General features: G+C 37.6%; 2 protein-coding genes and 1 long non-coding RNA gene across 3 annotated transcripts in view; 2 read left to right on the top strand and 1 right to left on the bottom strand.

Moving 5' to 3' along the window:
* The window catches only part of LOC125234265 (actin-binding Rho-activating protein-like), a 75397-nt gene that overhangs the window by 12430 nt on the left and 39300 nt on the right, over positions 1–23667 (top strand). The window lies entirely within an intron of this gene.
* LOC125234267 lies at positions 3659–5262 on the bottom strand. The gene is made up of 2 exons (XR_007177958.1): positions 4421–5262; positions 3659–3981 (listed from the first exon to the last, which is right to left on the bottom strand). It is a non-coding gene; the product is annotated as an uncharacterized LOC125234267 (long non-coding RNA).
* Positions 10116–17600, top strand: LOC125234266. The gene is made up of 4 exons (XM_048140478.1): positions 10116–10218; positions 10453–10649; positions 11557–11669; positions 17474–17600. The coding sequence occupies exons 2-4, from the start codon at positions 10473–10475 to the stop codon at positions 17484–17486; spliced, it is 303 nt and encodes a 100-aa protein (XP_047996435.1). The 5' UTR covers positions 10116–10218; positions 10453–10472; the 3' UTR covers positions 17487–17600.

The following is a 23667-nucleotide window of genomic DNA, read 5'->3' as shown; positions in this document are numbered from 1 at the left end:
TTCTTGATTAAACTATAGTCTGTCAAACAAGTCTGTCAATAAATAAGAACAAAGTAAACTATATGCATCCTATTCTTTAGGTGCGGTCGCTAGACGGCGGACGCAGATCTGGACAATGAATATACACTTAACCGTGCAAATTATCGGTCGACGGTCGCAGACGTGGCCTTGAGCGCATGGACGTCCGATCGAAATCTGGCCACGCCCCGAAGACCAGCCACGTCCCGAAGACCGTGCACACTGATCGGTCGCGGTCGCGGTCGCTCGACGGCGGACGTCCGCGTAGTATGTTCCTAGCTGTAATAGTTTTCTGTTCTGAGATTAAAGCTAGGAACATACTACGCGGACGTCCGTCGTCGCGCGACCGTGGACGCGGATCTGGATAATGAATATACACTTAACCATGCAAACTATCGGTCGAAGGTCGTGGACGTGGCCTTGAGCGCATGGACGTTCGATCGAAATCGGGCTCGCTGGATGTTTTCATCAGCCGAAGCCACGGCGTGATACTCTGCAGCCGTACCACCTCGCTTTATTGTGCTCAGATTACCATGGTGGAATGTACCTCTGACGTACCTCTTGTACCTCGTCGGAAATTAAATGTACTGTACATGTAGTTTACCAGAAATATGGGTTTAAAAGGGGTCCGACTGGGGAGTACTACTCCCCAACTTGAAGTTAGGTTCTGTAGACCCTGATGAATAGGTCAGATGGAAAAGGCGGTATTCCTAGGCATGGCACACATGTACCCTTGTTTCGCCGATAAACTTTTCATCGACAACCAATCATCGAAAATTTAGTTCGAGTAATTTTGTTTCAACTACTATTTATTTGAAATTTTCTTAGGTATTATTAGGTACCTACGAGTATAACGTGCGCATCCCGTACGTAGCGGCGTGTGCATCAGTGGGGTTCGAGCCAAACCACAGACCACATTAATATTATATATATTGTGGAACTGGTAAAGGGTGTGATGGTGTTCCCTTTACTGAGCGCAGACTATTTAGCTTGAGGTTCCCAATAAGTTGGCACTCTTAAAAGACGGTGAAGGGTTCAGGCCTGGCTAATTAGAACAACAGCAATAGGATTCATTAGTAGGTACTATCTAACACTAATACCGTAAGTGGTATATCTGTACACTGTCTTTGCTTACACTGAACTGCACTTTGACTATGGCCGCGACGGCAGCGGGTGGACTGAAAAGGGTCCGATATCGGAGGCAAGACCGATATCGCATACATTACAGGCGCCATCTTGGATTGTTTTCATCGAAATCCTTCCGACATCCGATATCGGATCGGATAATGTGAAAACGGACTTACTAGGAAAGATACAACGTGTGATCGGAATTGCGACCTTACGCCATAGGTACGCTATTAACTAACTGGATCTTATCTTGGGTAGTTAAGAAGCCTTTCCAAGCAAGCGTAACACACGTTTTTGTATGGGATACAATTCATGTAAAGATGGCAAACAGACAATAAAATTTATCAACGTAGCTACTCATAAACTCATTCAACATTAAGTGACTCATAAACTAAAAGAAAATACTTACCTCATAAACTATTTCAGAAGACGTCGCGTCGCGTCGTTCATAAATGTTGGAGATAAGGTAATATAATAGGTGGAAACTTGAATTCGATCTTTTACTTAGAATACATACGATTATATTTAATTTTACACAATAGGATCTACCGAACTACAGATTATTATAAAAATGCACTGCTTTAAAATGATCACAAAATAAATAATCTAAAATCGGTGCTGCTGCTTTTTTTCCGAATCAGTCTTTACACTGGCTCTAAGACCCCTAACCCTCCATAACTGACTCGAGAAAATTTAAATTTCTTAAACTGTTTTACAGTATTCAACTATGGGACTGACAAGAAACTCGCCATACGTATTTCTTTTACATCTTAACACGTTCGCCCCGGTACTGTTTTACTGAATTGCCTATACTATGCCAGTAAACATTATCTTAATCACACATTACAATACATGCTACTGGTATTCTACGAAATTCATAGTCCTATGCCACTAGCATTAAGGCTGGTTTTAGTGTCACGCGGACGGTCCGCGCGACTAATTTGTATGAAGTTGATGTTGTCGTCCGCGCCACTTTATAATGCTCCCTGAACTTCATACATACATATTACATACATACGTACGAGAACTCGCATACGAGTTTTATTACATTGCTGTATTTGATGGCTGTGCATAATTGTATGTAACATCAACAGCCCGCAATGTGATTAAAATCGCATGCGAGTTCGCACGCCGTCTAAATCAGGCCTAACGATAAACTATTTGTTGCTTATTTGGTTTCTATCACTTTCATCATTCGATATCCGTTATCTTATAATATCCATATTACATATAGATTCTAGGATTATTGTCATAAATAAGTAATGTAGTAACCGAAGACAGTATTATAGAGATTATTTGTTGAATTCATTTAGACACAATAAAACTATGGAAACGGATTATATCGCGTATAATGAATTTACCATTCATCCCGACGTTTCGAACACTTTACAGCATTTGTGGTCAACTGAGGAAAAATTACAATGTGCAAAAGCTACCCACATACAAGAAATATTAATGAAGACACAGTTAATAAAGCTAGTTATACAATATTTAACAAATTTTACATTACTAGGTATGTAAAAACAATTAATTAGTTAATCTACACAAAATTTGCAAAACCAAATGGCGAATGTCCAACACCATACATTCTGGGTAGATACCGCTTCTCCTTAGCAAGAAACAGCTTATCAAACTTTATAGCGTGATTGACTTTATCCATGACATGTTCAGAGACTGCAGACCTTTGCCAACGGTGCTTGACATCCGCTATGTGTTCCTTCACCCATGTGGAAATACTTCGTTTCGTCTGCCCTACATATGACAGGCCGCACTCACAGTCTAACCTGTACCCTCCTGCATTTTGTAGAGGAGTTTGACACTTCATAGACCTCAGGAATTGTGACATCTTCTTCATGGGCTTCAAATAAGTTTTAATGAAAGTCCGTTTCAAGATGTGACTGATCCTATATGTGACCCCTCTAAGAAAAGGCAAAATAGCAAGCTGGCGCTCGACTGTAGGGATCTTCAAACAGGCCTTCTGCTTGACATGCAGTATCTTGAGCTTTTTCGTCAACAGCGCCTGCCTGGCATGTCGAAGCTCCGCGGCCAAATTCTGGTTGTCACATATCCTCTGAGCTCCCTGAAACAAAGATTTGCCCATAGTAGCTAGTTGACAGGGATGGTGGTGAGATTGGCCATTTATGTACCTATCAGTATGAGTAGGTTTTCTATACACAGTGCAACCTAAGCTATTATCAGGATTCCTCAAAATGAGAACATTCATGAAGGGACGAGAACAGTCTTTATCCATAGTAAATTGTATCGTATGACCATTTAAATTCTATCCATAGTGAACTATGAAGAAAGTTGAAACACTACTTTTAGGAAGCATAGTAAAAGTGCCATCTACATATCTTTTGAATATCTTCGGCTGGACGGCAGCCAATGAGAGTGCTGTCTCCTCGAAGTCCTCCATAAAGATGTCGGCAACTACTGAAGACACAGGAGACCCCATTGTCACGCCATCCACTTGAAGGTAGAATTCATCATTCCATAGCAAGTAGCCCATATGTTCTGCTCTCGCACCCTCTTCTTGACAATTTCATTGCAGTCTTTTATATTCTTGGGGCCTTTGGTTTACTTATTTAGTCTTCACTTCTTCAATGTCATAATTTGGATTTCTTTCCACCCCTTTTTGCCAAGAGTGGCACAGAAACTTAGTAGTTCATGTGCTCTGCCTACCTCTTTATGGGATAGAGGCGTGATATCTTTTTCTAAGGCCCATATTTCCCTCTTGTGCCGTCTTCTCTTCTTCAATGGCCCATTGTAGTTATTCAGTACAATATTTTTCTTCTAAAATTTGCTTCTGGACTTTTCCAACCTGCCTTGGTTTATCTATAACAAAGTAATGTTTCAGAATAGAATTGCATAAAAACAATGGGAAAAAAATTGATAGTATATAAAATAAATATTACTAGCTTTTGCCCGAGGCTTCGCATAAGTCACTCTCTGTCTCTTCCACTATTTCCACTTAAAAAATCACATCAATTTGTCACTCCATTTTGCTGTGAAGGACGGACAAACAAACAGATACACACACTTTCCCATTAGTATGGATGGGCCGGACAATGTCTGTCTCATGCACACACAGAGTTGAGCAAAAATTGCCACAATGCGACGAGTCAGAGATTGCTCAAGACCGTGACAAATGGAGATCCATGGGTGAGGCCTTTTCCCAGCAGTGGGACACTATGTAGTCTATTAATATAGCCCGAAGCTTTAAGCAGGGTCACTACACTGGCCAGACATGTCATATTAACATATAATAACTTACATAAAGCGGGATTTCGTCTTGTTCACAATGAGGCCGACTTCCTTTGAGACCATATATTATTTTCATCATCTCAGAACTAACTTCCCTCAATTATCCTGTGGACTGCAAAATACTTAGATGTAGTTTATATTATTAGACCTGAAGTTTAGAATTTTTAGCAGTATGTTTATGATTCATAAGTTAAACTAAAATTATTTTCTTTCTTTGACATTTGCATTACGTTTCATCTTCATCCACATAAAATTTCTTAAAAAAGTTGTATCATTGAACAATGTTGTAGGAAGAATATACATTTAAAGTAATCAATATTAAATACATAATCATGTATAAAATCAATAAAATGTGCAAAATTTCAAAAGGCGTTATAATATGGACCACGTATTCCGTAAATCGAAACGTGAGAAACGTCAATATACAATGTTGCCAGCTGTAACTTACAATTAACGTAGTATCTTCTTAGTAGTTTGTGCAATTAACAAATTGACAATTTTTATTTGGTAAAATAATTTATTGATTAGCTATACTTTAGTAAGACATTGTTAAACAGACCCTAAATATTTTTAACATCGTCAAAAGATTTTAACAGTGTATTCCTGACCACTTTTAGAGACTATAATGTTATGTACTTATACTTTTCTGGATATTGCCTAGCTTCAGAGTTATTACCAATTGAAAAAAGATGTTATTGTTAGTCAGTAAAAAGATCCTTTACGGGAGTTGATGCCACTATGGAGATTATGGTCTCATCGCATCGTCTACTTCCATATCGATAAGATTTGATTTCGTATGCGTCGCATCGCCGTCGCGCGACCATCGCCCACGCAAGCCACGGCGTCACTATCCTCATTGATAAATGTCAAAAAGTAAAAAGTAAAATCTTTCAAGAATGAAGTTTTTAGAAAAAAAGTTAAAACTCGTTTCAAGTGCTAGTTTTATGAAAAACATTTACTTTTTACGTGAAAATACATTCAGAAACAAAATTCATGTAATATCTTTTTTTTGATTTACACAAAAAATGGGTGGTTAAATAGTATATTTCGGCTTATTCACTCCCACGGTGTATAAAGGGAATTAAGATATACAAGAAGCAAGGCCTTTGACACTGTCTCAGTTACCTTACCATCCTACTCAAAAAGCTAGAACATTGGGGGATTCGGGGGTCGCATTGGATTGGCTTGCTAGCTTACAGGGCGCACACAAATTGGATCACCGATCCTAAAAACCGGCCAAGAGCGTGTCGGGTCACGCTCAGTATAGGGTTCCGTAGTTTCCCGTATATTTTTTTCAAAACCTGTTTAACCTATCAAGTTGAAAATAATTATACTAGAAAGACTTTTTCAAGTTGTTGTTCAAAAGTTAGAGGGGGGCACACTTATTTTTTTCTTTTTAGAGCCATTATTTATGAAAATATTAAAAATATTTTTATATTAAAGGAAAAAATGGAAAAATTTACGCTTCCGGCGGGACTTGAACCCGCACCATTAAAAAAAAAAAAAAAAAAAAAAATGTTTAGAATCGTTAGCAGACGTTTCTGCTTAATAAAAATTAATTTAATATTAAAAATGTCAAAAAAAATATTTTTGTAAACCCCTATTCATTTTTAAATACTTATCGAACAATATATCACACGTTAGGATTGAAATGAAAAAAAAAAAAATTCACTCCCCACTTTACATGTACGGGAGGGTATTCTAATATAATTATATTTTTTTTCACTTTTAATTTTACTACATTGTCGGCGTGATTGATATACATATTGGTACCACATTTCAGGTCTCTACTGATAACTTCTCTCGTCTTTAATTTTTTGAGGCCCAAAAAAGGTGTTTGAGGCAACGTGAAAGTAGAGTTCCTCAGAAGTCGCATAGTATTTATTCTAGATCATTTGGCCGGGTCCTTCACCGTGCCAGAACAGTGCAAAGTGGTAAAAAAATAATCCAAAAAAGGTTCTTGAGGCAATTTGTCATTTTTACCAGTAAAAGATGAGGGTCTAAATAGCCATGGAAAAATAATGCCATGACATGAGGTGGGGTCCATACCCAGCCATTCGATCTTGAAAGTCAATTTTTTAGTTTTCCGTAAATAACTCGTAAACGGTGACCCACAGCAAAAAAATATGGTAAACAGAAAATATCTACATTAAATTGTCTACAAGAAAGGTTATGTACGTTTTTTCGATAGGAACAATATATAAGTGGATAATTTAGTAAGAAAGTTTTTTTTAATCGATTACATGCTCCGTTTTTCGTCAATACCTCGTAAACGGTGGCACACAGCAAAAAACTTTGTTAAACAGAAAATATCTACATAAAATTTCCTATAAGAAAGGTTATTATAAGGGGTTACCCTCATCTGGCAGAATAATTTTAGTCCGAAACACACTTCGCATAACATGTTTCGCAGTAACACTTTCAGTCGAATTGTTTGTTTGTTACAATACAGTAAAACGGAGCTATTTTGCTCCCCCATGGGTAACTTTGCACCACCTTTAAATATGGTTTGATTGCCTCAAGGATCAAAATGTATGGTTGATTAGATGAATTATTCAAATCCACCCTCATACACATATCATAAAAGGGTTACCCTCATCTGGCAGAATAATTTTGGCCAAAAACACACTTAGCATAACATGTTTCGCAGAAAAAACATTCGGTCGAATGGTAATTTCGCAGAAAACTTAGTTGGCATTATTACTACCACGCATAAGATACATTTGGCAGAATATTGTTTTACAGAACATTACTTTGGTCAAATTTGATTTAGCGTGATTGTATGTACCATAATAATCTTATAGCATAATATTACAATAGCAGAATTATTACACGCTATCAAAAAAGAAAAACTGCCCCAGAGTCACTATTAGGTACGACGACGAGCGAAGCGAGGAGGAGTGTTAGGTATCTTGCATCCCAAACACATCCAACTCGCTATCAAATAGCGAATTGCAACTTTATGCCTCCTACATATTATGCACAAATGTTATCTATTTCATGTAATCTATTTCAAAAAACTTACCTACTAAAACATTGATCCTAGCGAAAAATCTTATAGAACCTTTCTTGTAGGAAATATTATGTAGATTAATTCTGTGTAACATCATTTTTGGCTGTGTGCCACCGTTTTTGAGTTATCAACAAAAAACTGCCCATGTAGTCTATTTAAAAATACTTTCCAACTAAAAAATTGATCCTAGCGAAAAAACTTATATAGGTTCACTATTCTCTGGCAGAAACTTTTTACTCATTTGATTCGTATAATAGTTCTTGGCAGAAGTCACGTTTGGCAGAAACACCTTACGCAGAATATGCTTTGGCATAAATCATTTCGCAGATTTTTGTAATACCGAATTGTTTCTTGTCATAATGTTGATGAGCATAATAGTCTTCTAGTCAAACAATACTTTTGCAGATAACATTTTTTTTTAATGTTTTTATCTCTTTATTTACATGAACATATTTACATAATTATATAAGAAACTAAGACTAAACTTAAAAGCTAGCTAATGTCTAAAATAGGCCCTTGAGGCATTGTACCAAGGATACTGGCGACATTAAATGGGCCGCTTTTTGTTGATCGATTTTGAGATTTGAGTTGAAACTCCTAAATTTGCACTTCAGAAAGAATTATAAGACAAACTTTCCTACTAAAATATTGATCCCAGCGAAAATTCTTATATATCCTTTCTAGTAGGCAATATTATATAGATTATTTCCGGTTATGAGCCACCGTTTTCGAATTATTTACAAAAAGCGGCCCATGTAATCTATTTAAAAATACTTTCCAACTAAAAAATTGATCCTAGCGAAAAAACGTATAGAACCTTTCTTATAGAAAATTTTATTTAAATTTTTTCTCGTGAACATTTTATTTAGCTGTGGGCCACCGTTTACGAGGTATTTACAAAAACGGCCAATGAAATCTATTTAAAAATAATTTCCAACTAATATTGATCCTAGCGAAAACTCTTATAAAACCTTTCTTGTAGGAAATATTATGTAGATTATTTCTGTATACCATTATTTTGGGCTGTGAGCCACCGTTTTTGAGTTATCAACAAAAAACTTCCCATGCAATCTATTTAAAAATACTTTCAACTAAAATATGTGAGTGTGGACGTGAAAACGTCCCACTTTGTCGATTGCTATAAAGCCACTTTGTCAGTTTAAATGCATAAAAGATACAAGTAAATCTCGCCTTAATGGTAACCGACAAACACACTCACACATTGATCCTAGCGAAAAAATGTATAGGACCTTTCTTGTAGGAAATTTTATGAAGATATTTTCTTGTGAACATTTTATTTAGCTGTGAGCCACCGTTTACGAGGTATTTACAAAAAACGGCCCATGAAATCTATTTAAAAATACTTTCTAACTAAAATATTGATCCTAGCGAAAAATCTTATAGAAACTTTCTTGTAGGAAATATTATGAAGATTAATTATGTATAACATTATTTTTGGCTGTGAGCCTCCGATTTCGAGTTATTAACAAAAAACGTCCTACGTAAGCTATTTAAAAATACTTTCCAACTAAAATTAATCTATTTAAAAAAACTTACCTACTAAAATATTGATCCTAGCGAAAAATCTTATAGAACCTTTCTTGTAGGAAATATTATGTAGATTAATTCCGTGTAACATTATTTTTTTTTAGCTGTGAGCCACCGTTTTTAAGTTATCAACAAAAAACGGCCCATGTTATCTATTTAAAAATACATTCCAACTAAAAAAATGATCCTAGCGAAAAATCTTATATAACCTTTTTTATAGGAAATTTTATGTAGATATTTTCTGTTTAACATAGTTATTTGCTGTGGGCCACCGTTTACGAGGTATGGACGAAAAACGGAGCATTTAATCGATTAAAAAAACTTTCTTACTAAATTATCCTTTTCTATATTGATCCTATCGAAAAAATGTATATAACCTTTCTTGTAGAAAATTTTATGTACATATTTTCTGTTTGACATATTTTTTTGCTGTGGGCTACCGTTTACGAGTTATTTACGAAAAACTAAAAAAAATACTTTCAAGATCGAATGGCAGGGTACAGACCCCACCTCATGTCATGGCATTATTTTTCGATGGCTATTTAGACCCTCATATTTTACTGGTAAAAATGACACATTGCCGCAAGAACCTTTTTGGAATTCTTTTTTTACCACTTTGCACTGTTCTGGCTCGGTGAAGGACCCGGCCAAATGATCTGGCATAAATACTATGCGACATCTGAGGAACTCTACTTTCACTTTTTAATAATTCCAGGTTGCCTCAAACACCTTTTATGGGCCCCAAAAAATTAAATCTTTAATAATTCATAGCTCGATAAAGCCCCACTCCCCAGCTGCCAGACTTGCAGACCTGATGTTGGTTATGATCAGAGAAGCATCTGAGCACCTTTACAGGTTGCCTCAAGTACCTACTCCAAAATCCTGCCAGCTCTTGGAAGTCTTGGACCATTAATTGATCATTTCACGTAAATTAATATTTTCTTCTTTAAATACTTATAAATTATATGCCAGAGACTAATTACTAAGAGGGGCCGTTTCTTATCAAATACAACTTATTATACTGTTCGCCCGTATTAGGTTTACACCCTGTATATACCCGTCCTAGCGAAATCACGATATGCATTTTCGCCACTGACGGTAACGGAACTAAATAATATTAAATATAATTTTCCCTCGGTTTCTGAACACGGTTTTAGAGTTGGCAACCCCGGACCGCGACGCGACGCCATCTTTTATTTATTCTATCGTGGTGCGCGTCCTTCTGTGAGTTAGCTGACGGAAATATGGTGAGATTTGCTATTTAATTACCAATTTACAGCCTATGTGGCAGTTAACTGTTAGATAGTTTATTGTGGGACTAGGTTGGTTTGTGTAATATATCATATTACAGAAAAACGGCTCGTCACGTCGCGGGTAGCGCTTACGCCGCCTTCGCGCCCCACTTGAATCGACGACCTACATGTCGCATCCGCGAATTATTTTTAACATTATAAATCAATATATTTTTATACTGTGTTCAGGTTCAGGGTTGTTTTTGCCCATGCCCCATCATCTGCCGCGATCCTGGACAAGTTGGCGATCAACAACAGGATCCGGCCTGCGTGCAATGGCCAGTGAAGTCTATCCCAGTGCCTGTATTATTATCAAGTCATCACGCTGTCGTCGTCGGACTCGTCGGTTACAAATGACGCGGCAGATCTCTCTTAAGCTTAGAAAGGTATGTAGTTGCGCGTTCCATTTATACGTCTACTTTGATTTCCTTTTTGACTTGTGAATATTGTCGTGAGTTCGTGGCATAATAATTAGTGTTACTTAGTATTATCAAAGCTTGTAAAATCGTAAGTGACATACAGTTAATCTAGTACAGTTGTCGGTACGTAATTGCAAAGGTTGTATTTGGTTCTAATTTATCAACACAGAGTTGTTTTCAAGTTTCCAAGTAACTTGTTATTTACATGCATATAAATTTAAAGATAAACTGAATGTTTATGAAAAAAAAATAGTGTTTCTTTGTTCAGTGCCTGCTACTTTATAAAGTTGTAGTTATCCACCTACGTAAATACGTACAGATACAGAATCAGATTTATCGAATCTTTAGTGCCTCCGTCAGACATTTAGGGCCCAGTTAAGCATAAATTCATTTAGGGCCACTTGTACCAACTGCTTAACTCAAGGTTAGTGGGCTATCAACTGTCAAATTCCATATGAAATGGTGGGTTAGCCTCGGGTCAACCCTCCATTTTCGGTGGTGCAAGTGACCCTTAGGTATGTAGTCAGTTGTGATTGCCTGATATTACAACTTGACAATATAAAGCCGTCGAGGGTACAATATTTGTATCTTGTCTACAACATTTATTTTGTGTTTCATTGTGTACCAAGTATAAAAACGTCACGTCACGTAAATAGTCCCACATGACCCTTTGATAGTCCAAGCTCAGTTTAATTAACCCAAGAGATTTGTGTAAATTAAGCATTTGGGTTCATTTAATTGCTAATTATTTGTGTGTGTTCATAAATATTCCTGGGTTTTCTTATTAACTGTTTCTGCACCTCATTAACTAACACTGCATATTTGCTTCTCCCTGTTATTTTCACTTGCTTAGCTCACGCACCGGACATTTCAGATGGTTGTGGCGCAGTGCTCTGCTACTTCGTGCCACAGGCCATTCTCCAACTGCAGATCTACGTGTCAGCGCGACAGTGCACTCACTCACCTTGTTTGGCCCGGTGGAATTTGGTTAGCTTGCACATTTTACCCTTCTCTTCATTAATTTATTTCTGTATTTTCATTCAGTAAATACAAAATGTCAACAATGACAGTAGGGATGTAAGTCCTCCAATGAAGAAAATTACGTTTGTACCAGTAACTTCCGAACGTTTGGAAAAAATGAGGAATAGCCTCCCCCTTCAGCTGCCTTTTTTGCCTGTTGAATTAGGTCCAACTAATATGTACGATACATTTTTCAAATTTTTCATGAAAGAGTACAATAAAATATTCACAAGTAAGTCGGTGGTAATTAGCTGTACAAATAATTTTAGTGAATGGGCTACTGTAGAATTACACAATCAAAGAAAAAAATTGTATGAACTTTACGAGGAACGGCGCTATAGAACGGATGATGCATTTAAAGAATACGTAAAACAGTTTTCTAAAAGTTTTAAACAAGAATGCCATATGGCTAAAAGCAATTATCTAAGCAGTAGGATAAAAGATAGTTCCAACGTAATTAAGACCACATGGAAAATAATAAATGAAGAGACAGGTCGGAAAAAAAGTACAAGTAACACATACCAGTTAAACGTAGATGGGAAATTGTTAGAATCTAGCATAGATGTCGCCACTGAATTTGAAACTTTCTTTACAAACATACCAGTTACCACGACTAAGAATCTTAACTCATCAAGTTCTTCTGCGGCCACAATGTTAGAAAATAACTTGCCGAAATGTTTAATTGAATTTAGGTTCAAACATGTTACTGAGCTAGATGTACTTAAGGCATTTCAGGCCATCAATGTTAAAAAAACTGTTGATCTTTGGGGGGTTTCTATTCATCTCATTAAATCACTAATCGAATTACTGGTACCTCACCTAGTACTCATATTCAACAATTGCGTCGACTCTGGCGAGTTTCCAGACCTCATGAAACAGAGTAAAATTATTCCTATATTTAAGACAGGTATTACAACTGACCCCACCAACTACAGGCCCATTTCAGTTCTGCCTACACTAAGTAAAATTTTTGAAAAATTAATATTGTCACAATTATTAAATCACTTTCACAGCAACAATCTGATGCACAATAAACAGTTTGGGTTCACGCGGGGCAGATCGACCACTGACGCAGGGGTGGAATTAGTTAAAAATATCTTCGATGCCTGGGAGGAGTCACAGGATGCCATAGGCATTTTTTGTGACTTATCCAAGGCGTTCGACTGCGTGAGTCACGAAACACTTGTCAGGAAACTTTATTTTTATGGAGTTAGAGGGAAAGCGCTGGATCTGTTAAAATCTTATTTGTATGGGAGAATCCAAAGAGTAGATGTCAATGGAGAACGGTCTTCTGGGTCACTAGTTACCATGGGAGTACCCCAGGGTTCTATATTGGGACCCTTCCTGTTCCTCATTTATATAAATGACTTACCTCACTTAGTTAAGGATCACCATGACATAATACTGTTTGCTGACGATACCTCTCTCATCTTTAAAGTCAAACGTCACGTAGATGCCAATGATCATGTAAACAGCGCTTTGTCTAATATAGTGAAATGGTTCAACGTCAATAACCTATTGTTAAATGAAAGGAAAACTAAATATGTTAGGTTCGTGACTACTAATGTCAAAACTACACCAACAACTGTCACCATCAATGATGAGGAACTGGAGTTAACCAGCAGTACAGTATTCCTAGGCCTAACTTTGGATGCCAAGCTGCAATGGGGTTTGCACATAAATATTCTTGCAAACAAACTCAGTTCTGCAGCGTTTGCAGTATCTAAAATTCGCCACCTAACAGATGAAAAGACAGCAAGATTGGTATACTTTGCCTACTTTCACAGTATCATGTCATATGGCATCTTGCTCTGGGGTAGCGCTGCTGACGTCAATACTGTCTTTGTACTCCAGAAGCGCGCCATACGTTCTATTTATAAAATGAGTGCTAGAGCTTCGCTAAGAAATAAATTCAAGGAAATTAATATACTGACTGTGTACTCCCAATACATTTATGAAAATATTATTTACGTCCATAAACATAAAGATAACTTCAAAAGAAATTGCGACATTCATAACATCAATACCAGAAACAAGGACAAACTAGCAATGCCAACCACACGGTTACAAAAAATCAGGAACTCTTTCGTGGGTAACTGCGTACGGTTCTATAATAAACTGCCTAGTACTATAACTGAACTTCCATTACATAGACTGAAGAAATACGTAAAGAATAGATTAATGTGTAAGGCTTACTATAGCACTAAGGATTATATTAATGACAAAACCGCCTGGGACTGAGTTGACTTGCGCACTCTAAATACTAGCTAATACCGTTTATATAATATTTAATTGCCATATTATACTGTTGTATTGTATTATTTACTAATATAATTTCGTATAACTGTAATATAATTATTATTGTAATTCTTAAGCTGTAATTGTTAATATTTTGTATGACATGTCAAAAGTGCTTATTTAATTAAGCCTACTTGAATAAATATTTGAAATTGAAAATTGAAATTGTAGTGATAACAAGAGCGAGGATATTGACGAAGCAAAACTTAAATAGAAATTTCCTTTAAAAATAATCTGCCATATTTTTAAACCCAATTTCTATTTAAATCTCATTGAAATTTATAATGATCATAGGAGTTGACCGTGACGTCAGTCGACACGTTTTCGTTTAATTTCCATATCAGCAAATCATTCAAATTCGTTTTGAGAGTTCTTAAAAAGAAACTGATTTTACTAGAAGGAAAGTAGCCTATAATAAAAATGTATTGATAAATAATCATCTCAATCTCACATCATTTTTAGAATTCTATAGTCAACTAGCAACCCTTATAGTTTCGCCATGTCTGTCTGTCTGTCTGTCTGTCCGTCCGTCCGTCCGTCCGTCCGTCCGCGGATAATCTCAGTAACCGTTAGCACTAGAAAGCTGAAATTTGGTGCCAATATGTAATTATGTATATCAATTACGCCGACAAAGTGGTAAAATAAGAAGCGGAAAAAAATGTTTTGTTAGGGTAAAGTGGGGACTGATTTTTTTCATTCCAATCCCAACATGTGATATATTGTTGGATAGGTATTTAAAAATCAATACGGGTTTACTAAAATCGTTTTCTGATAATATCAATATTTTCGGAAATAATCGCTCCTAAAGGAAAAAAAGTGTGTCCCCTCTCTAACTTTTGAACCATATGTTTAAAAAAAATACAAATGTAGAACTTCACTCTAAGACCAAATTAAATTATTTCATAGGAAATATAGAATGCCTTGGTCATTTTTTCTTTGTATATGACATTTATTTCAGTTTATAATGTAGAACTTTATAAAGACTTTCTAGGAAAATTGTTTTGAAGTTGATAGGTTCAGTTGTTTTTAATAAAAAATACGGAAAACTACGGAACCCTACACTGAGCGTGGCCCGACACGCTCTAGGCCGGTTATTTTTACACTTTACTATGAATAACAAATCTCATAAGTCGATTAAATTTATTGTAGACTAGGGTGGTCCAAAAAAAAATGTTTTTTATTGTTTGAGCTCCACATGGTTATTTCTACACGAAAACTTATTAAAATCATGTCAACCAATTTTGAGAACAATCAGACTTTATTTAGAGGTCGCTCAAAATAAAGCAATAATGCCATACTGAAATGTATGAAATGAACTTGACTAAAGAAAAAATCTTACATGGAGGTATTTTAATGGTTTAATTATATTTTTCCCTATTTCATTAGAGCTAAATAAAACATGAACCGGGCAGTTTGCAATGTTTTAATTATTTCGGTTTTTATTTTATTATAGGAGATATCCAATTTTAAATGTATCTTGAGCGACCTGTAAATAATGAGCAAATGGGTTAAAATTTGGTACATAAACTACTAATTCATAATAGAACAAAGGGAACCATGTGGAGAAAGGATTAGTCATATTTATTTTTCTTCCATACAAATGTGGACCACCCTATTGTAGACCATGTTTCAACAAATTTGAGAGCCTTGAATTCGCTTAGGGAACGCACTGACCTGTGGGTCACTCTTATAATATATATAGTTGTCCAAAAACTGGACAGTGTAACTAACGCCGTGTCTTGCGTGGGCGATGCGACGTATACGAAATCAAACCTTATCGATATGGAAGTGTGAGACGCGACGGCGACCGTCGCCCTCGCAAGACACGGCGTCACTAGCAATACTAGCATTAAGTGGAAAGAATAGTCTACTTTCCTTTTAGTCAATTCAGCGTGTGCTACTCTGCGGCGCGGCGGCGGCGGCGGCGGCGCTTCATAATGAACTTCAACTAACTATATGGTAAAATGATGTACGTAATTACGTATAACGTACAATATGTACGTATGATGTTTATGACTGCACCTATAGGGAGAAACGAAATAATGGGCTTTGATTGTATCAGTACTCATAGATAGAATCTACATTATTTACTTTTTTCTTATGGAAATTGATGTACAAATGTCGTTTATTATGTACGTATTGAAAAAATCATTACTTTCAGTAATTCCGCATTACACCTGAACCTTATGAGCTATTATGCCAGGTGTACAGGTAAGTGAGACGGAGATTTGTTCCTTCCACGCTCAAAGCCCATTATTTCGTTTCCCCCTATACTTAGGAGGCCTAAGCCGAAAAGCGCTATCTCAAACGAAAATCCATAATTAACTTATAAAGTATCTATAGGTATCTGTGGAATAGGTATCGAGACAAACCTTATTGGTTTAACGATACTATGTAAATTAATTAGAGATTTATGTTTGTGATTACCTAAATAAATAATAATATCACTGACGTTTACGTTTCCAAAATCATTTGGTTTTGAGACAGCGCCACTCGGCTTAGCAGGGCAGTATAGGTATAGTCATAAACATCATACGTACATATGCCGCCGCCGCAGAGTAGCACACAAATCAGCTTCTTTTTAAGTTTGCTAATTATGGAAATAGTACGACTTTCGTGTTTAGTGACGTCAACTCATTTAGGGTGCGTTGGGGCAATTTCGAACCACAGAAATGCTCTGGTAATTTCGAAAGGGGAACATTGATATGATGGAAATAATGGTGATTTTTCTGTGACTTTCGAAATTACCCCAATGTACGCTATCAGACATATTCAATAGAAATTTGATTTAAAAATAACTTTTGCCAATGTGTTTCTTATAATTATCTAATGCTTCATTTGTAATTTTGTATGGTATAAAATATTTTAAGTACAGGAAAATTCCATGTACAAAACCACACTGCAAAGTCTCCTCTTGAAGACTTATCAGTTTCTAAGAAATCGTGCAGACGTATTGGAGACTGTGCAGGATGAGAGCAGGCAAATAATAATAATTGGCTAGTCACCGCCTGCCTATTTTTTCATGTTTTTATAACATAATATGATCAAGGCAGGTGCCATAGTCTCCCATAGTACCGGTTACAAGTCCACCAGCAATTCAACCTAATAGCCCGGTTTCTTTATTTACCTTTTTCTATCAATAGTTCTACACTAACCGGCGCTTGTCCTTGGGTGCATTACTATAGTGCGGACAGGGATAATCGCCGGGTAGTGTCACATTACATTTAGAGTAAATTGTCTAGAAAGCACAGCCGAAGCCAACAGCACAGAGGCCGTGCTGTTGGCTTCGGCCCCACACATGCCTCCCAAATGTCCGGGACCCCATGGTCCCGAGTACTGGAAAGGACAAACAAATAATCAATAAGTTAAATCATACAAAATAATTATCATAAATCCTTCATCTCATCAGCGGCAAACTCATGTTTCATGTGTACAATCAGAATTATAGATTGAATGAATTTATTTTTTTGCAGGTATGTCACTTGAGGCGAGGAGGACTTGAGAAGGTGCGTCTGCGAACGGCCTTAGTGACGCCTCTTCAGCGCGACGGGTGGTCTCCTCAAATATGAGAAGGAGCTCGGGTCCTGCGGGCTCTTAACCTCTCGTATGCTTAGGAGCAGATCTGCTCCATATTGTTTCAACTTTAACATGTAGTTATTATGACTAATATATTAATGACAATTTTTTGACAGACGCATACGAAAGGTTAACCGTCGTAGTATTCACGCAGTGTTTTAAAATAGTGTTTGTGTGTATTATGATAACATTTATGTTCAATTCAAATGTCTAACTCTACATAAGTATTCATATCATTTTTCATTAGTATGGTGCTGTTTTTGCGGTCTGAAGAAAAAACTTTAAATAAAATAATTATGTTGTCTGTATATCCATGTTTTTGTTTTACAATCAATGATTTTTGTGTGAGGTATTTTTTAAGTTTGACGTCTTCCTAAAACGTTGTAATCACTTATCTCATGCTCTCTCTCTCCCTCTAAGGAGAAACCGACTACGTACGAATGCAAGGCTATTATAATAAGATTGAATTAGAGTAGGAATATGATGTGATTAAAATTAACAGGATCCAGAACCAGGTCAATGTCGACGGCCATTTGGAGAAACAGTAATGAAAATTTTAACGATATAATTAAATTTTACTTAGTGGCTGCCTAAAATATATCATATTTATCCGCATGAAATACCCACGTAAGCACGGATTAATTAGTTAATCTGTGTAGTGGGTAATCACGGACATCGACAAAATTCAGTATTAATAATAATTTCAGTAATAACCAATTGGAACCAGGGATCGGATACCGGTATTTTCAACCAAACCGGTTTTGGCTCTAGACGTCAAACCGAAAAAATAGTGTTCTTGTTTTCGGTTACCGGTTTTTAACCGGTTAATATGAGAGAACTGTTCTTCAGCAGATCTGTTTCTGTTGAACGAAATTAACCGGTTTCTACGTCAGAGATGTCAACGTCAGAGATACAACGACTCTTTTCTCATTTGCAGGCAGCGAAACTTTGGTGCGAATGACAATTTTATGACGTCAAGCTACAAACTATTATATTAAAAGTATCTTTGAAATGGACCTTATAGTCATGTATATAAGGCGTATCTTTCGGTGTAGGTAAATGCACTCCGATACGGTTCAATAATTTGGTCCGGTCAGTAATCTCTCTCCGTAGTCTAGCGGTCTGGGACATGGACTAGGAATATGGAGGTACCGGGTTCGATCCTCGTAGTGGGCAAGCTTTTTCCATGTTTGCATTTTATAATTTAGATTTTAAAATTTAATGTTGTTACACTGTGTAATGTGATTCTTAGTAGTTTTTGTGATTCCTAGCAGATTATGTGACAAGATTTGGAACCCTAGGCCACTCTACAACCATGTCAAAATGACAAGCAGTAAGAGATTTCTTACAATCTTATTTATAATGTCACTATGACATAGTTCTACAGTGGCCTAGGGATCTAATTGGTTGACTGTACAATATACCTAATTATTATCAATTGAAAAATCTAATTTGTTTAATGTTACCTAGGATAGCGGCACTGATTAGTATCTCCCGGCAAAGTATCAAAGGAAAACTTCTAGTTGCGAGTCCTCGACTCACAAGAGTGCTATTTACGTAAACTTTATCGCGTCAATCTCATTCGCGCGGCTTCCCGCTCAAAACACCGCTCCAATCCAAACAAGATGCAGTTTGTTTGAACTGAGAACTAATCAAAATAAACGTTTAATTTTATCTCCGAATGCCACGAATATTCCTGTAGGTTTCGGAATGCAGGAAGTGAGTCAGGACGTCAAGGCGGTCATCATTCAAAGCTAACGAGTGGAGGAAGGTCGGCGCAAGCGCTCGCCAGCTGACTCACTCATCTGTCATTCACCCGCGCACGATACAGTGCGGAAATTCCCGAAGCTTGCAGCAGGTGCGCTTATACCAGAGGTTGGATCCCTCGACTCTGTTTAGCTCGCATTGCTACATAGCAATTATTAGGGTCGGTAGAACTTAACGTCCCTTTGCATGCGCTACCCAATTATGTGCTTAATTTTTGACAACCCTAAATAGTAGAAAAGAATTGCCACGCAGTCGACATAGACAATAGACAACACGATTGGCCCCTGAACTCAAAGCACCCTGAACGCAAAGAACTGCAGTCAAAATTCGGTTCTGTAGAAAATGTCCTTTCTGTACATTAGTACTAAGTAGATAAGTACTTATTTATTATTTTTCGGTGCTAACAGTTGTCGTAAAATTTATTCAACTAAAACTTTGTTTTGACACTGATTAATCAATCAATACCTTATTTTATCCTTGGATTTAAAATACCACAAAACTCACATCATTTACAGTAATTCCCGTGAGTGATTCAGCAAAACATGTCCAAAATGTATCCCAAGGTATCTTATCAGATTAATAGTAGTTCCGTGGGGATAAGTGTGTAATCCAACTAAACAAACGAAAGTAGATGTAAACAATTGCATTGCTGTTTGATTTTCCATTAAGTTCAGGTGAAAACATTATTAAGTATTTACTTAGGTGCTTCTAGTGGTGTATTGGATCGCAGCATACTTGGAATTCGTAGAACCGATCGGATTAGGAACACCGAATTGCGCTCCAAATCTGGTATAATGGATGTGGGTGCTAAGGGATTTTAAGGGGCATGTTTGCCGCATGCATCCGTAACGGTCGGCCGAACTACCTAACTGAATGGTTACTGCAGTTCAGCCGCGGCGGCAGAGGTAGATCAAAAAAGAGATGGCGGGATAACAGCGATCTAGCGACTGGCAAGAGCGGGCATGAAACCGTGATGGGAAGGTAAGAAGGGCCGACCTTTTCTCGACTGCGGGACCCAATTTAGACTATTGAAAAAATATTCTAGTCTAAAACAAAGTAAATATGTCAATATTTAGTTGGAATTCCAATTCATCGTCGTATTAACGCGGACATGCATTTAAATCCTTAAGTCAAAGGACTAACCCTTCGTTCTAACGTGTGATATGGACACTGTTACATTAGCTTCTGAAGGTCGATGACATCGTAAAGTATGTATGAGTGAAGTTCGAATTAGTCCTGAGGGTCGTGTATTTGGAATCTTAACATTCTCGACAGAGTACGAGTTTTCATTGTTTTGTGGTGAGCGTTCCAACTTCACAAATGTTCCTTTGTGCCGAACGATCTCAATTTTCGATGGTTCTTTCTACGGCCGGCTCCCTGACAGTGACACTATATAGTTTAGTACTATTATATATTTTTATATCTGGTATGCCACTTTTAAGGTATGAAGATAATGCTTTTCATTTGGCCTGGCCAGTAATTTTTTAGAAGGTTTCGCGTCGTGTATGCCATGAATTGTAGACAGATAAGGTGAAAGTACTAGTGCTCGACATTGAACTAGTGCGATCCAATACCTTACCCGTAGTAAGAGCATAATAAAGTGTAGAACAACTTAGAGATCACGTATTAAAATAATTAAAAACTATTTTCTTTGATGTAATCTAGCATATTAATGAAAATCTAGAATGAATCTTTCAATTTGTTATGCTTTATTCGCCATGTCAGATAGCCACCTAATAAACACTTATCAGGTGCAACTCTAAATGAGCGAGATTGGCAACTTTCCTTCTGAACGTGCGTGTCTAAATCTGGCAAGTGTGAGCCATCCGTCAGACGAATCTAGCTGCCGTCGAATAAATCTACGAGCATTCTGCCATGAGATGGAGTTGATGTTATTCTAATATGAGCATTTCAGCTAAACACTCCCTTCGGCCGTGATTTAAATTACCTATTTAATACTCGTTTTGAACTTCCTTTTTTCCGCACTAGAATCGTATCCGTGACTATTAAATATTTTAAACACTGAATAGGATATATTATTTTATTTCGTTCACACAACCTATCTTATTTATATTTTATTCATTTCATTTTTCATTGGCCTTAACGTCTATTGCACAGACGATTTATGGTGTAATATTCGAGGAGCACTTTTTCTGATGACTTATTAGACCGATGCGAAACCGACATAGTCCACCGCAGGACTGACAAGAGAAGTCGGAAATCAGCGCTGAAACTCCTTGACGTCGCTTCTGTCTCTTATCAGCGAGTGCAGCAAACCATAACTCATCGCAAATTTTGCGACCCTCCACAATGCATTTGCGCCACTCCGTTCGTTGTTCTGCAACCTTCTCCCAGAGTCGGTAGTCAATACGAAACGCAAGCATGTCCCTTATTTATAAGCACTTACAAAATTGAATAGACATTTTCTACCCGCAACCGCAACTGTCAATATTGCCCGAATCTTTGATTTGGATAAGGATTGAGATCCTAAAAGCTAAACTAGGTATTTGTTAATATTCTTACCAATGACTAACATATTTTGTGCATTTCGCAACATGTAAAATCATCGGTATTGTTATTTGAACGGCATCAATACATACACTTTGTTTAATTTATAAGTCAAGAAGTGATGAAACAATAATTCCTTTACTTACTTCAAAAATCTTACTCTTTATCGATTAACTTCTTTGATGTTTGACGGAAATTAAACTAAATAAGAAAAAAGAACAACGGTTCTGACTAGGTATCTTTTGTATCAAAAGAGGAATTCATTTGATGCGGGATCCGTCCTTGAAAGTAAGTAAGGGCGGTTTCAGACAAGCATGTTTTTTCTGCGCGTATTCGGAAGTTTATGTGTAATGAGCACACGTACAATGTTGTACTATGTAAGTGACCCAAGGTTTTTTTCCCATTCCGTTACCATTTTTTCACATATTTTGTATGGCGGTAACGGAATGGAAGGAATTTGAAAAATGTACATTGGTTTCAATGCGTAAATGGACATTGGTTTCAATGCGCTTACGCGTACGCTTTTGTCTTAACCTTAGCCTGAAACCGCCCTAATAAGTTAATCATTAGATATCTGCGGTGGTAGCATGTTTGTATTTTATGCCCTATAACCTGTTCTGACTGTGTTAACAAGTATATTCTTACTCGTATAAGAAAACCGTAGATGAAAATCGGTTTGATACAATCCATTTTTAATCTGACACTAATAATTGGCCTTTGCATCTACGGCCTGGCCACGGACTTGGTCTAAGCGGCGAGCGGGGCGGCGCGCGGCGCGGTAGGGAAGCGCGGAGCGGGGAGCATGCCACGTACTTCGCAGTCGTGGCAGCGGCATCGAGCGGAGGGGACGGATTTAAAATGGTGTTATCCAAAATTGCTCGTCTGTTTCTCGAAAGCAGCACATATTTCAGGCAGGAAAATTTAAATCTGAGAGAAGGAGTACACGAAACTAACAGACGTACACATGGCGAATTTACAATTTTGTATGAAGAACACAGAAAGTACCCGGAGAAATTTTACGAGTACACCAGAATGAGCATCGAACCCTTCGATTATATATCTCAATACTAAAACAACTATAAAATTCTCAGTATCAAATATTTAAAATATTTAAAAACACTACTCTCTGTATATAATAATTAATGGCACTTACTAGTATGAAAAACAGCCTTTTGGTAACGTCAAAATCACATTCAAAAATGTATACCTAATCATAAGTTACCCATCTAATATTTCCGGGAGCGCTTCCGCGAGTCCATTTCGCGAGCGAATCGTCTAATATTTTTTGGTCGGAAGCGAACCGCCCGATACGTGCCGCTAATATCGCTGGTCGTGCCGCTGTAAGTCGTGGCGTCGTCCACTAGCCCGGTACGTTTGTTTCCCCCGCGCGTCGCACCGCGCGCCGCTGCCGCCCGCCGCTCGACAAAATTCGCGCGCGTTGTCGCCAGCGGCGGCGGTTCGTGGCATCCTAAATGCGTTTTTAGGCTTTTGTTTCTCCCGCTCACCGCTCGCCGCTGCCGCTGCCGCAATTCGCGCGTGTCCGTGGCCAGGCCGCAGCATCCTTGCGATACTTACGTTCGTGGCTGTATAGCCCAATTCGAGAGAGGATCCTTCGTCCGCACACATGGCAGGTGTATGCTCCCCCAGATGGGCGGGGGTTAGAGGCCTGCTCGTGACGCCACATGCGTTTATCATTCAAGGAGGAGAACCAGGCGTTGTCGTGCTTGGATTGACCGTCATGGACAACACGGCGCCACGTGGGTCGGTCTTCGGCCAGCCGCTGCCACTGGTTGCATGGAATATCAAATGTGACCAT

The sequence above is a fragment of the Leguminivora glycinivorella genome, chromosome 15 (assembly GCF_023078275.1).
Source record: "Leguminivora glycinivorella isolate SPB_JAAS2020 chromosome 15, LegGlyc_1.1, whole genome shotgun sequence".
In the NCBI taxonomy this organism is placed as follows: domain Eukaryota; kingdom Metazoa; phylum Arthropoda; class Insecta; order Lepidoptera; family Tortricidae; genus Leguminivora; species Leguminivora glycinivorella.
This window is presented reverse-complemented; position numbering and strand designations above follow the sequence as displayed.

Excerpts from the sequence above, each read along its gene's own strand:
- LOC125234266 (XM_048140478.1), top strand. The coding sequence starts at position 10,473 with ATGCCCCATCATCTGCCGCGATCCTGGACAAGTTGGCGATCAACAACA. Across the intron at positions 10,650-11,556 it reads TCTCTCTTAAGCTTAGAAAG|ATGGTTGTGGCGCAGTGCTC; the intron begins GTATGTAGTTGC and ends CGGACATTTCAG.